This window comes from Ammodytes marinus (assembly GCF_949987685.1).
Source record: "Ammodytes marinus genome assembly, chromosome: 21".
Taxonomy (NCBI): domain Eukaryota; kingdom Metazoa; phylum Chordata; class Actinopteri; order Uranoscopiformes; family Ammodytidae; genus Ammodytes; species Ammodytes marinus.
In genome coordinates this window covers 710,378-725,282 of record NC_137225.1, presented here as the reverse complement: position 1 = coordinate 725,282, position 14,905 = coordinate 710,378, and the positions used below count along the sequence as shown (strand labels likewise).

The following is a 14,905-nucleotide window of genomic DNA, read 5'->3' as shown; positions in this document are numbered from 1 at the left end:
CAGGAAGAGAATATTCATTCTTTTCACATGTCCACCATACTTACACCCGAATTGATTATTTTTTTGTTGATAATTCATTGATGTCAGACCTAAAGTCATGCAGTTATGAAAGTATTGTGATCTCAGATCATGCTCCTCTGCTCCTTCAACTGGCTTTCTCTGACGTTGAGTATAGAAGAAGGCAGTGGAGACTGGATCCATTGTTGCTCACAGATGAGAGTTTTCTTTCACACATCTCTACACATATTAAAACTTTTTTGAGTATAAATAAAACACCAGATGTGTCAAATGCAACAATTTGGGAAGCCCTGAAAGCCTATTTGAGAGGTGAAATTATATCATTTGCAGCATACAAAAATAAGTATACAAAACAGAAACAAACTGAAATTGCTGATCAGATTCTGAACATAGACAGACAATATGCTAATTCACCTTCATCTGAACTTTACAAAGAACGTTTAAAACTTCAGACAGAATTCAACCTTCTTTCCTCTCGTCAAGTTGCTGACCAGTTGCTTAGGAGCAGAAGTACTTTTTACGAGCATGGTAACAAGATTGGTAAACTCCTGGCCAATCAACTGCGCGGATTTAGAGCGAAGCAACTCATCCCTGGAATACGGACAGACAGTGGGTGTACAACATCAGATCAGAAATTGATAAACTAAAAGTTCAAAACATTCTATTCAAATTTGTATAGTTCTGATTGTACAGTAGACGTAACGGTGATGGAAACCTTTTTCAGTAACCTAAACATGCCTTCCCTTTCTCAAGACCTGAGACATAGCCTTGAGGCACCTATTACTCAGAAGGAAATTATTGCAGCAATAACATCTATGCAATCAGGCAAATCTCCTGGTCCAGACGGACTTCCATCTGACTTTTTTAAGAAATGTTCAGCCGAATTGTCGCCTTTTTTATGTTCAGTACTCTCAGACTCATTTGACTCAGGTAAACTCCCGCCTTCGTTCTATCAGGCCTGTATTTCCCTGTTGTTAAAAAAGGATAAAGATCCTCTAGATTGTGCATCATACCGACCAATTTCACTATTAAATACAGATGTGAAGATTCTTGCTAAAATTATCGCCCACAGATTGGAGGATGTTCTCCCCTCTATCATATCCCCCGACCAAACTGGGTTTATAAAGGGACGCCAATCATTTTATAATATCCGCCGGCTAATGAACATTTTATATTCCCCCAGGAATATTGAATCAGAATGCCTCGCTTCTATGGATGCTGAAAAAGCATTTGATAGAGTAGAATGGAATTATTTGTTTTTCACCCTTGAAAAATTCGGTTTGGGTCCTGTTTTCACTTCTTGGGTTAAATTATTATATGCATGCCCTTCTGCCTCAGTATTAACAAACAGCCGTTACTCAAGTAGTTTTGATCTGCACCGTGGGACCCGGCAGGGTTGTCCTCTGAGCCCGCTCCTTTTTGCTATTGCATTCGAACCACTTGCGATTGCCATTCGCGGTAACAAATGATTATGGATATGGAGAGGAGGAATTGAACATAAGGTATCATTATACGCCAATGACTTACTTTTGTTTGTCGCCAAGCCAGCCACCTCTTTACCGGAGGCACTTTCTGTGTTGGAGGTCTTTAGTCAGTTTTCTGGCTATAAACTTAACTTGAGTAAGAGCGAACTCTTTCCGATTAATAAAGAAGCTCTTAAACTTGATTATACAGCTCTCCCACTCAAAGTGGTGACAGATCATCTGAGTTACCTTGGGGTATGTTTTACCAGAAAAATTAAACCTATTTAAATCGAACTTCCTCAAATTATTGGATCAGGCGAAGCAAATATTATCGAAGTGGTCTCCTCTGGCTTTCTCTCTCATAGGTAGAATAAATTCAATTAAAATGATATTACTCCCAAAGTTCCTATATCTATTCCAATGTCTCCCCATCTTTCTCCCCAAATCCTTTTTTCAGGCCCTTGACTCTTTAATGATAAATTATATTTGGAATGGTAAACACCCTCGGTTACGGAAAGCTTTTCTTCAAAGACCCAAACAAACAGGTGGAATGGCCCTCCCTAATTTCCAATACTATTACTGGGCTGCTAATATCCGTTCTTTAGTGTATTGGGTGCATTTTCACCTTGACGACTCAGCCCCAGTCTGGGTAACAATGGAGTCCAGCGCTATTAGCCCATTGTCTCTACCTGCCCTCTTAAGCGCCGCACTTCCACTCTCTTCGGCTATTCCCAACAGTAGTCCCGTGATTAAGCACTCCATTCGAATTTGGACCCAATTTAGGAAGAATTTTGGAATGCAGAATTTTTCACTTTTCAGCCCAATTGCAGCTAATCATTTGTTTACTCCCTCGACGGTGGATGGTGCATTCAAGATCTGGCATAAAAAAGGCTTAAAATGCATCGGTGATTTATTTATTAATGATCTATTTGCTAGTTTTTCTCAATTGACCAAACATTTTGGTATCGAAAAGACTAATTTTTTCCGATTTCTGCAAATCAGGCATTTTACGCAGAAGTTAATTCCCCAATTCCCTTATAAACCGCCAGCCAATCATGTCGATCTGTTTCTTTCTGTAAACCCCACATTAAAAGGCTCAATTTCTGTGTTTTTCAACCTTATTTCGAAGTTGCATAGCCCCTCATTAGCAGTTATAAGAACTCTGTGGGAGCAGGACCTAGGTTCTGCCTTCACAGATCACATGTGGGATTCAGTCCTGGATCGGATACACTCTACCTCCATGTGCGCCCGACATGCTCTTGTGCAATTTAAAGTAGTACATCGTATCCACATATCTAAAACTAAATTAGCTCGTATGTTCCCCGATGTAGACCCGACCTGTGATAGCTGTAAGAGCGCACCGGCATCACTCTTTCACATGTACTGGTTGTGTCCCACCTTGACTGAGTTCTGGACATCAGTTTTTCAAACAATTTCTGAAGTACTTCAGCATCAAATTGAGCCGAACCCTTTCACTGCAATTTTTGGCATTGCTCCAAATCCGGGCTTGCCTAAAGTGAAGCTGAAGGTACTGGCCTTCACCTCTTTACTTGCTCGTAGGGTTATCTTACTCAAGTGGAAAGATCCTGCTCCTCCTTCCCACTCACATTGGATTAGAGACATTAATGTCATGTATGAATTTAGAGAAAATACGTTATACTACCCAGGGATCCGAGAATAAATTTGACAGAATTTGGAGCCCCTTCCTAAATTATTTTAAAAAACCAACAACAACAATAGAAGAGTAGCTACCTCCTCCCCTCTTTTATTTGATTTAATTTTATTTCTTTATGTTTTTTTTTTCATATTGATTGTTTATTTTTGTTTCTTGTAGCGTGTATTTCGTTTATGTCATTTATAACATTGTGTATTGTTTTTTGTGCTGATTTTTTGATGCAGGATTGTTTGTAGTTGGGTGTGGGGGTGGGATATGGGCGGGGTGTGTTCGGGGGAAGAAAAAAGGGGAAAAAACTTAATCATTGTACTGTAATTGCTTCGCAAATCTTTTGTTGAATAAAAAAACCTTTGAAAGAATACGGTAGCCCATTATCTTAGCATAGAAATTTACACTATTGTAAATATGTATCACATATGTTTCCTAGACTGCATTCCCTGGCAATGTTTTTTCCAGCTTTATCGTACCTGATAAAGCTGGAAAAAACGTTATCAGTTTTATGCAGCTAATTTCCAGAGGCTAAAAAAAATATGGAGCAGCAACAGCATGTGGTGAGGCACTAGTCTCTGAAAAGTCATAATCCTTTTATGGTGAAACTGTTGTAAAAAACGTTTTTAGCATTAAAAAAATTATATAATGTCACTCATTTTATGCTTTATTGATAGTGTAGAGACAGGGTTAGGGTTAGAGTTGAAATGGGGCAGAGAGGGGAGTGACATGCAGAGAACAACCGCGGGCTGGAATCGAACCCGGGTCCGCTGCTGGCCGAGGCCCATGGGGGGGACGCCCTACCAACTGAGCTAAGGGCGCCCCCCATGTCACTCATTTTTAAAGTATAACTAAAATACCTATGTAATAAAAATAAACAGGGAAACATTTAACCATTCGGAGGAACACATAACTCATTTTGTAGCATCTAAGGTAGCCTGTATGACACTGCATCATGTTTTCTCCTCAGTGAGGGCACCCTAGAGGCCAACTTTATCAAAGCCCCTATTCCACTGCAGGGACTTTAAATAGGAACTAAGAACCCTTGGAGGAACTCTGTGCGTTTCGACCGACTCCACGGTCTTATCTAGTTCTTGGGCATGAGCCGGTATGATATTCTGACGGTATGATAACCTTAAGCAAAAATACCACGGTTTCATGGTATCGCGGTATGACAATATCGTGATAACAGCTCCCAAAGGTGTTATTTTTAAATGTCATGGTAAAAAAACAAAAATTGTCTTTCCGCCTGAAATTTAAATTTAATTTTTTTTTAAATATAGAATATTCTGAACATTAATAAACTTGTATGATAACAATAATTGAATTATTCTAAACAAAACTGAAATTAAAAATCAGTCCTTTAAGTGAGCAGCCCAACAAGGTATTTAGAGACATTCTTACTTTCTACACATTTCTCTTCTAGTAAAAGTGGTTATGATGCAGGAATATTCTGAACATTAATAAACTTGTAGGTTAATGTTACCGGTCCCAAGGACAGTGGTAAAAATTTGATCTTGAGAGCCGATTCTGAAAAGCAGGTACATAAGTAGATGAATGAAGCAACAAAGCTTTGTGTACATCTTCCAAAATCCGTCTCTTTAATTCACAATTAACACAAGTATCACATATAAATATAAACTCTTCCCTGGTTAAAGTGTCTGTTAAAATGTCAATTGTCCCATTGTAGGTTATCTTGTTACAAATAAAACATAAAAAGTGCAATAAAAAGTGAGGCTCACATGTATCACTTCTCTCCACTCTTAATTCACATTAAAATACACAACTCCTTTTATAAAAATGTAAGTGCCTGTTTTCAGCTTATTTGCTGGTGGTTTTAAAGCTATTTCACATTTTTCACAGTGCAATTTAATACTGTTCTGTTCCCATGTAATATAAAAAGAATGTCAAACCTAATACTTTGGCTTTAAACCACAATAACACTTGTCATTCAAAAGACTGTTCTCCCATTTAAAGGAGCTGTAAGCGGAATGGTTCTTTTAGCTAACTTCCTGTCAGTTACTGCAGTTACCAGTACCCTCGCTTCTCTCTTGTGATTGGATAAAATTTCGGGATACTACATAAAGTTTAATTACTTATTACATGCAGAGCAGCTGACTAAGAGATTGGCTTTATGAAACGTGCACATCGTGTAAGTGATTACTGTATGAATAAAGAGCGATTTAACACTTATATTAATATAAATAAACCGCTTACTTCACCTTTAAGACAATAAACAGCACATAGGGAATTTACATTAAACCACTGCCTGAACTACAATGGATGATTTGTCTGCCTAACAGATGGGCTAAAGGCTGTTACATTCTCCGCGAGAAGAAAAATATCTTATCATAACGTCATCAATCTCTTAATCACATGAAATATATTATTAAACATGTACGTCAGGACAAAAAAATTCAGATACGTTATTTTAAGGCATAAATATTCAGTGCTTAAAATTCAATGGCTTTTTATTTTCAAAATCCGATGACACAGATATACTTCCATATATTTGTCACTCAGTTCTGCAGACTAAGGGTGTATTCACACTGGGAGTCCGCTAGTTCACTTGCTTAGGTCCAGACCAAATAGAATTTAGATTGTTTTTGTTTGGTGTGGTCCACTTTCATATTGCCCCTTTTGCAAGTGAACCAGCATTACGAAGCAAAACCACACGCGATCTGAGGTCATTCATTCATTGGACAGACATTCTGGGGTGGAGAGAAGCAGGAAGCACAAAGTTAAAACTGCGAAATTGTTAACAATCATGGAGATACATTGCTTCCTACTTTTTATTTAATTTTAGTCTTGTTTCTGTTATTATATTTTCTTTCATAGTTTTTATTGAGACAATAAGGCTGCCTCTTCCATACTTCTCTTTTCTGTTCTTCTTCCCCCTTTCTTTCCAGGTTCGTGATGGCAGAATGGAGACTGATCCTCTGATAGGAAAGTACTGTGGGGACACCCTGCCACTCCCTGTTCTCTCATCCTCCAACTTCCTTTGGATTCGATTCAGGTCGGACAGCTCAGTCAGCCGGGCTGGTTTCAGGGCTGTCTACACTGTTGGTGAGATTCCAAACATTAACACACACCATCCTCCTGATCACATCACCATACAATGGCTTTAAGATCCAACCATGCCACTACAGGTCTAAGGATGAAAGACAAATAACGTATGCAAATCTGTGTGATTCATTTGAGTTAGTCTTGGACAGGACTTAAGCCTTGTCTGTGAAACCTGTCCTATACATTCCTAGCGGATTTTTGTTTTGGTGCTCTCAAATGACTTGAAATATTTGCCTGATATTACAGCATTGGGTTATGGCTAGGTACTAACTTGTATACTATTTATCTTTTTTTTATGCTACATTAAATGTTGTTTCATCGTTCCTTTTTCACTCATTGCTGGCCAGCTTTGGCTGTTACCATACATGCTACTGAAAGTTATGAGATCATAGATAATCTTTATATATTTGACATTGAAATGCAGATATTTTCAAGAATTTGGATTGGACTTGACAAAGTTATCAATTTTTGTGTCAGAAAAACATGAAATATTCAATAGGAAAAGGGAGGAATACCTGTAAATATAAGGCCGAATCCTGATTATTTTTCCCTGGCCCCTCGAAAGAGTGTCTAGGTGTAGGGGGTGATATATTCCCCTGTGAAATGGTACACCACTACAAGACCACTACATCATCAGCAGTCCGATTCAAAGCCGACATTTTCAATAAGTTTGAGGGCTCTACAGCCCCTTAGCCCTAACCATTAATGCCTGTCAGAATGCCCCTACACATGATTGGGCCTAAGTGAAGAAATTATCCCAGATCCAGGCAGACTTGAATCCATACTGTCAATTCCATTAACCATTAACCCTCCCTCTCTCCAGGTTGTGGAGGTACTTTGTCTGGGAGCGGACAGTTACGCTCTCCGTACCATCCCAACGCATATCCCCATAACAAGGACTGTGAATGGGTCATTAACCAGCCAGAGGGCTATGTGGTCACACTCAACTTCATTTCTTTTGATGTTGAGGGAGGCTCCTGCCGGTTTGACTTTGTTGAGGTAAATGAATGTTAAACCAAACTGTTCAAACCTTTGGACATAAATATGGAGTGGACTTGAAACAACCAGTATTTTTTAGCAATATTAAACTTTCAAATTGTATAGCCTCCATTCTTATTCTTCCTCTTATGTTGTTTTAATTGTTGGGGGTGGTATGATGATAACAATATTAAAATGTTTGACACAAAATATTAAAAATGTGTACTTTATTGTTAATATGCTTAAAGGCCTACTTCACCGGTTTGAATATGAAGGTGTATTGAATTCTGAGATCCTATGTAGTATAAATGTGCAAAAAAAATAAAAATCGGTTCATCCTAGCCTGAGAAAAGGCAGAAAGAGTGTTTTTTTAACCCTATATTTCTCTTTCTCGTGACATCACAGAAAGAGAAATATAGGGTTAAAAAAAACTTACTTTTTAAATATTACTGTGATGTCACAGTAAAAGACATCACAGTAATATTTACAAAGTAAGTTTTTTTTTAACCCTATATTTCTCTTTCTGCCTTTTCTAAGGCTAGGATGAACCGATTTCAATTTTTTTCGCACATTTATACTACATAGGATCTCAGAATTCAATACACATTCATATTCAAACCGGTGAAGTAGGCCTTTAACTATTTAGTTGTTACTTACTTGAGTGTTTCCAATATCTTATACTTCATAATAATGTCAAAGGTTTTCACTTTGATGGTTCTCAATCTCAAGAGGGAAGGTATTACCTTATATATTGTTAATAAAGATGCTAGAGGGGAAGATGCTAGAGGACAATGTAGAGGAAGATGAAGTCATTCTTTTTATCTGCCAAGCATAGTATATCAGTGTATTTTCATGTATATGTATTTTTTTGTCTTGTATGTTTATCTGGTTGCATTTATGTTAAGCAACATCACACATGATGTAATTTTCTTGTACTTGTTTTTTATATGTGTGGTTTATATAGTAGATTGATGGACAGAGAAGGGGTTAGCGAATCGATCATAATTGTGCATGTTTCCTTGGTCTACCAGGTCAGGGATGGCTCTACGTCTAGCTCTCCTCTGCTGGGGACATTTTGTGGTGCTGAGTTTCCCCCAAGGCTTCAGTCCACTGACAGATCTATGTACATCCACTTTAAGACCGACTCCTCCGTCAGCAACCATGGCTTTGAAGCAACCTATGACTCTGCCTTGGAGGGTGAGATTTTTTTTTGTGACTCTATACTTTGTTTTTTAAGGAATATACTGCATAGTACGGCTTTCAGACTTGGCCATAACAAGAATAAAAACACCTAAAAATCCCATGTCCATTTCTTTCTCTAGCAGGCTGAATTCCACCAGTTGAGGCTCCGGTCCTTCTCCGCTCATCTGAGAAGTTACACTTTAGTCAGTGCGTGAGCTTCCTCTAGTTAGGCTGTACTGTTTCCCTGCTCTGTTGCAGCTCTGGGTAAAATGGTAAAATGGGGGCAAAGAGGGGATGTCATGCAGAAAACGACCCGGGCAGGATTCTAATCCGGGTCTGTTGTGAAGAGGACTAAGCCTCTATGGGGGGGACACTTTAACCACTAAACCACAAACACCCACCCAGGGTCAAATTAATGAATGATTGATTAAAGGCTGTACAGTTCAGTTGTGTTACACAGAATGTTTAACATTCTATGTTCTGCCGTGTTTGGTGATAGTTGGAGGTCTAAATCTGGCGTTAAAATGCAGGCCTTTCTATTTACCGAGGGTACTGTCTGCTATGTCCTCATCACAGCTGTTTACATCCCCAACACACGTGAACGCTAACGGCCCCCACACACATCCTACCTCTACTGCGCGTCTGCGTCTGACTTTTTGTCACAGACTGTGAAATCAACGTAGAGCGAGCACACATCCAACCTCAGACGCACTGCTGAGGCGCGTCGGAGGCACGTCTGCAGCGACGCTCCCCTTCACCTCAGGAGGCTCGCCTATTTTTTTTCTGAGAGCAGCGCGTCTCTCTCGCGTCTCTGTGCTTTAACTGATAGAGAAATACTCTGCTGACAGTCATACCAGCAGCATTCACTCTAGTTACACGTTTACCCGGTGTGTTTATTTCAAAATAAAACATCCCTCAGTCGTATACGCGAATAATCCCTTTATTTCACGATTTAATTGTGCAATCAAAATCCGAGGGATTTAAAACCTAATTTTCAATTAGTTCTGGCATTTCATTTTTGGATAAATGACACATATAGAGATCCAATATAGTAAAGAAATAAAAAAGATCATGATGAGCGCAACAGTTTTCCGTTGCTCTATCTGTGTCTACAGCCTTCTTCTTCCCCGACCACACCCCCCTCTCTCTCTCCCGTATAAATCAGTAAAGTGATTTTTGAAATACTCTGACTTCATACTGCCAGCTTTCGCTGTAGTTTCACCATTTCCTGGTGTGTCCCCTTCAAAATAAAACTTCCAACAAGCGAAAATATGGCAAAAAAAAGAAAAAAAATGGCAATGGGGCGCACGGATTACTGTCCAGACTCAATATAAATCATATGCATCATAGATGACATGAAATAACTTAATTTTTAATGGGAATTATCTATGAAAACTCTATGTAGAAAGATAGGGCTTTTAGAAGCAGCGCTGCAGCAGCAGCAGCAGCTGCTGAGACGTTGCATGTGTGTCCGAGAAAAGTCCGAGGTAACTCCAGAGGTAGACGCAGGATGTGTGTGAGGGCCGTTAGCTAGCTCAAGAAAAACTGCATAGCTCTTTTGACAACCAACTAAATGCACAGCCAGAGAGGGCCGTGACTTTAATCATGCCAAGGTCCATAAGAAAGTTAACTTCCTGACTAGAGGCAATAATATTCTGGACCAGGTATATTCCAACATCTCAGTAGCATACAAAGCTGCACCATCTCTACACCTTTGCTTGTCAGATCACATCTCTGTAATAATGACTCCATCTTACAGACTTGTACTGTGCACAACCAGATCAACTATAGAGACTGTGCAGGTATAGAGTGAGGAGGCCCCTGCATCCCTGCAGGACTGCTTTGGGAGCACAGAATGGGAGGTTTTCTTGCAGGGCTCTGACTTGGAGGAGTACACCTCTGTTGTCTTGGATTATATAAACTTCTGCGCAGAGGAAATACTGACCATCAAACCAATCAGGGTGTTTCCAAATCAGAAACCCTGGTTGAGGTATCTGCTCAGGATGAGAGATGCCGCCTACAGGTTGGGGGCATGCCAGCCTACAGTACTGCCAGGAGAACTTGAAAAAAGGCATCAGAGATTCCCTACAGGAAGCTGCAGACCCCACCTGACCTCAATCCAACACAATCGTGCCTGTGCCCAAAATGTCTGCTGTAATAACCCAAATTGACTACCGCCCAGTCACCCTCACTCGAGTGATCATGAAACGCTTTGAGAGGATCATACTAGCTCACATTCTGTGTTCCACTTGCCATTAATGCTAAGAATCTACAAAAGTACTTATATTTAGTCATTTTCTTGTGCTTTTAAACTTTAAACTTGCTGAAAACTTTGATCAAAGTACCGTAATTTTCGGACTATAAGCCGCGCCTTTTTCCCCATTTTTCGACCCTGCGGCTTATATAACGGTGCGGCTAATAATATGATAATTACACAGCACAGTATATGTTCTGTAGCTACTATTGCACTAAATGGTAACACTTGAATACGTTATGCAAATATGCAACGTGTTTGTTGAAATGTTAATAAATGGGAGCTTCCTCAAGCAGCCATCTCTTTCCCGACAATCCCCTCTGTGCACAAACTCTTACATATGGTAATTAAACATTAAAACACCTGCAGCTTATAGTCCAGTGTGTGAGGACACAGAAGATTTCAGCCCTGTGAGGGCACAGAATCTTTCGCCTCCGTGAGAATGGTGACTGATTCACTCACTGCAATCAGGTGTGTGTGGCACTGATTGGCTGATTGAGCCCAGGTGTGAGGAGGTTATATCTGCCCTGAGACCCCAGTGCTCTGTACTGCTCATTGTCTCACCTTCAGAGTTAGTGAGAGGTTGGCTCTGAGTGCTCTCTGTGTTTAGTGTTGCAAAGTCGACTGCTTTACTTTGGTCTATCCGTTCAGCTGCTTGGCAGCGGTGGTTTTGTTCTTGCTTTAGTTTGCTATATTAAAAGGTAGCCTGTGTGGGCCTTTACAGCCCCTGTGCATTTTTGTTGTTTTCTCCCCTTCCCTGTGGTCACTTCTGTGATTTAGTGGTTATCCCTCCAAGGATAACTTTCAGACACCCCTTGGTCCCTCCCCCTCCCAGATCATTACACAGTGAGGCTTATAGTGTGGAAAATACGGTAATGTTCAAAAGTCTACTGTTCTCTAAAGTTGACAAGTTTTCTTTTTCTTTTTTTTTAGGCTGTGGTGACACCGTGACCAGCCCTTCAGGCACAATCACAAGCCCTGGCCACCCCAACAACTACCCCCATGGTGCAAACTGTACCTGGTACATCAGTGTTACGCCAGGCAACCTAGTTCGGCTGTCGTTTGACTCATTCAACCTGGAGTCGCATGTGAACTGTAACTTCGACTACCTTGAGGTGTACGACAATGGGACCGTGCAGACCGGTACCAAAATTGGCAGGTACATGATACATTGATACACATGTCTGGCTGTACACATTCACAGTCAGATATTTTTCATAATTTTTCAAATCAGTCATGTATATAGAGGGTCTTTTATTTTTTGTATAGATTTTGGTGCTTTGTATGTACAGGTACTGTGGGCGTTCAGTGCCTCCATCCATCACCAGTACTGACAGCCTGCTGACCTTGCTGTTTGTTTCTGACTCAAGTTTAGTCAAAGAGGGATTCTCTGCCAGCTATGTCTCTATCAACGCCACCACAGGTAAACAATAGATTCAACATACATTTTCTTTAAATTTTTAGGTAAGTGAGAGCATATACTGTTAATTAACCTTGAATATAAACACAAACAAGATTAAAACTCAAAAGCTAAGATTCCAGTCAAAGATTTAACAATGGAAAATGGACATCAAGCAACTTATTGCTTGAAAGAATTGCATTAGATGCTCATGTGAACTTTTTTTTGTCTGATAAACCTAATAACTTAGGAATATTGCAATACACAAGTAAGAATTCTGACATGATGAGGTGTGATGACAAACAGGGTTTAACTGCTTGCGTTAGGACATGTACTATGAGCATTTTTTAAGTAATATAACAAATCTTCCTGACTGTGTTTTTCCATGTCCTATTTACCAAATGTGTGCATTTTACATTAACCTGTATGTTGAAAAAGCTAATAATATGAAGTCATAGATAGCTGGATAATTCAATGGCTTATTGGGGCCTCTTTGGGAATGAAATGTGATCAAATTGATCTTTGACTGGAAGTTCCTGATGCACAAAAGCTATCAAGCAATAGCATACTTATCAACTAGACTATTCTGTAGAAAATAGCATATAGCCCAGTTTATGGCAATGTTTCTTCGACGTTTTGACGCTCATAATAAGAATGATGGGTGATTCTGGGCTTAAATCAGAATTATTTCCTTGCTGAATCCACTGTCATCGTACTGTATAGAATAACGAGGGCATGCGTCCCGCAACATTGGTCACAGAAACAAAATACATCAAAATGTGCGGCTCGGCCGTCGGAAGTGTGGTATTACTTATCTAGACAATCCTCTACATGGTGGTGCTGTTATTAAGCTTAGGTTGCAAAGTTTGACACAGGCCCCCTCCCTCATGCAGTATGTCCGATTTACTTGAAATTTCTCAAACAGGTACACTGGCGAAAAGGGTGCTCTGCAAATAGGACTCCATGATCAATAGATCCATGTATGTCCGCCATGATGGATTTTAAACTAATTTGCATAAACTGGGCCTAAGATACACATTTGTCTTGAAGATTTGCAAGATAGATTGGCAAATATGGCCGCTATAGACCAAAACGTCTTTGCAGGGGCGGGGCTTAGTAGCTAATTGACAATTACTCGTTGGCCATAAGTCCTGTCTTCATAAAACTTGGTGAATATTTGCATAACACGTGAAGTAACATAAACAAAACCATTTACAAAGATTTGATTTTTTTTGGGCATTTTTATGCTTTATTGATGGTGTATAGACAGAGTTGAAATGGGGCAGAGTGGGGAGTGACATGCAGAGAACGACCGTGGGCTGGAATCGAACCCGGGTCCGCTGCTGGCCGAGGCCCATGGGGGGGACGCCCTACCGACTGAGCTAAGGGCGCCCCCAACAAAACCATTTATCTTAAAAAACCCAATGTCGTAAAGGCCATGCCCCTCACCCCATGACTCCGATAGCCATGACGCTTTTTACCTAATTTGCATAAAGTAAAATACCATCACGTGACATCTACTTTGTGGATTTGTAATGTATCCTCACCAAATCTGCAATGCAGCCTAAGGGGACTGACATAAACGTGACATGTGTAAACAATTTGAGAAAGATCACTGAAGGAACATTGCCTAGCTGCCTAGTTTGATTATTTAATTCATGGAAGGCAAAATCCATGCCTGTAGTTTGATGAAGTTGATTTAACCTTTCAAAATGAATAGATATGTTCCTTGACAAAAAAACAACTTTAAACTTTGGTTTTCACTGTGGCCCTAATACGCCAGTAGGATAACCACTTTGACAGTTACATTTTCATTCTTTTTATAATCATAGCAATTTAGTCAAGGGATCAGTTTTAGCCACAAAATGTAAATTAATACAGTACTGTTGCAATCATATTAGAAAAAGCTTAATACAGTGTAATTGTAGGAATGCTCATAACACAAGGGGGGTAGGGCTGAAAAATTAAATGTTACAGATTTTAAGGTTTTGCATTAACTTTTCTCCTTCATCAGACTGTGGTGAGACCTTCACATCCCCTACAGGGTTCTTCAGTTCACCCAACTACCCTGCAAACTATCCCAACAGAAGAGACTGTATTTTCAAGATTATTGTGCAGGTCAACATGCAGATTATGCTGAACTTCACTGACTTTGAGCTAGAGGGCTCCCCTCCTGCTTGCTCCCTTGACTTTGTGGAGATCAGGTAAAGAAAGAATAAAGACAGTAGTTTGTCTGTCTTTGGAGAAGACGCTTACTTTTCATTCCTAGACAGTGGCAGTCTGAAATAACAGCCTGCTAAACAGAAAATGGCAGTTTCAGCTACAGTATTGCATAAACTATATTGGGAATGTGTAATGCTTTGGTTGTCCTGTGTGCTGTCGCTTAAAAAACAAACTTGGCGGGTTTGATAGCTTTTGCAGAATGAATACCCAGAAACGTGTGTGTGTGTGTGTGTGTAGTCTTCACCTCAGTGCCATTAGATTAGCATATCACTTTCTTCCAACCGTATGCAGAGCATAACCTCTTATTTGTAAGTGACTACAGTTCATTCAATGCCATACATTACTGATATTTATGTCTTATAACCACAGAATCAAGGAGAAAACGCTGATCCAACCAAATTTGATGTCTCGACACATAAAAGTTAAATTGCTTCCTGCTGAGAGAAGATAATGTTGACAGCAATATATAGTTTATGAAATCACATTATATCAACTTGAAACTAGAACAGGACTGAGACTTCCGGTCTGGCGTGTTACGTGATGGCAGCATAGAGCAGCAGGCTCCCGACCAATTTAACAAAAAGTGTCCGACAAACTCGAATTTATTTATTTTGCAAAGCGTTAAAGCGGTAGAAGAATTAACGGACGGACGGACGAAA

The 14,905-nt window shown here is 39.8% G+C and overlaps 1 protein-coding gene across 1 annotated transcript in view; it reads left to right on the top strand.

Moving 5' to 3' along the window:
- The window catches only part of cubn (cubilin (intrinsic factor-cobalamin receptor)), a gene marked incomplete at both ends in the record, with an annotated part of 365,190 nt that overhangs the window by 71,456 nt on the left and 278,829 nt on the right, over positions 1 to 14,905 (top strand). Inside the window, 6 exons of the mRNA XM_080049812.1 lie at positions 6,054 to 6,210; positions 7,034 to 7,209; positions 8,220 to 8,385; positions 11,558 to 11,783; positions 11,917 to 12,047; positions 14,038 to 14,227. Coding sequence (XP_079905938.1) covers positions 6,054 to 6,210; positions 7,034 to 7,209; positions 8,220 to 8,385; positions 11,558 to 11,783; positions 11,917 to 12,047; positions 14,038 to 14,227 — 1,046 coding nt within the window. The remainder of the gene's footprint in view (positions 1 to 6,053; positions 6,211 to 7,033; positions 7,210 to 8,219; positions 8,386 to 11,557; positions 11,784 to 11,916; positions 12,048 to 14,037; positions 14,228 to 14,905) is intronic.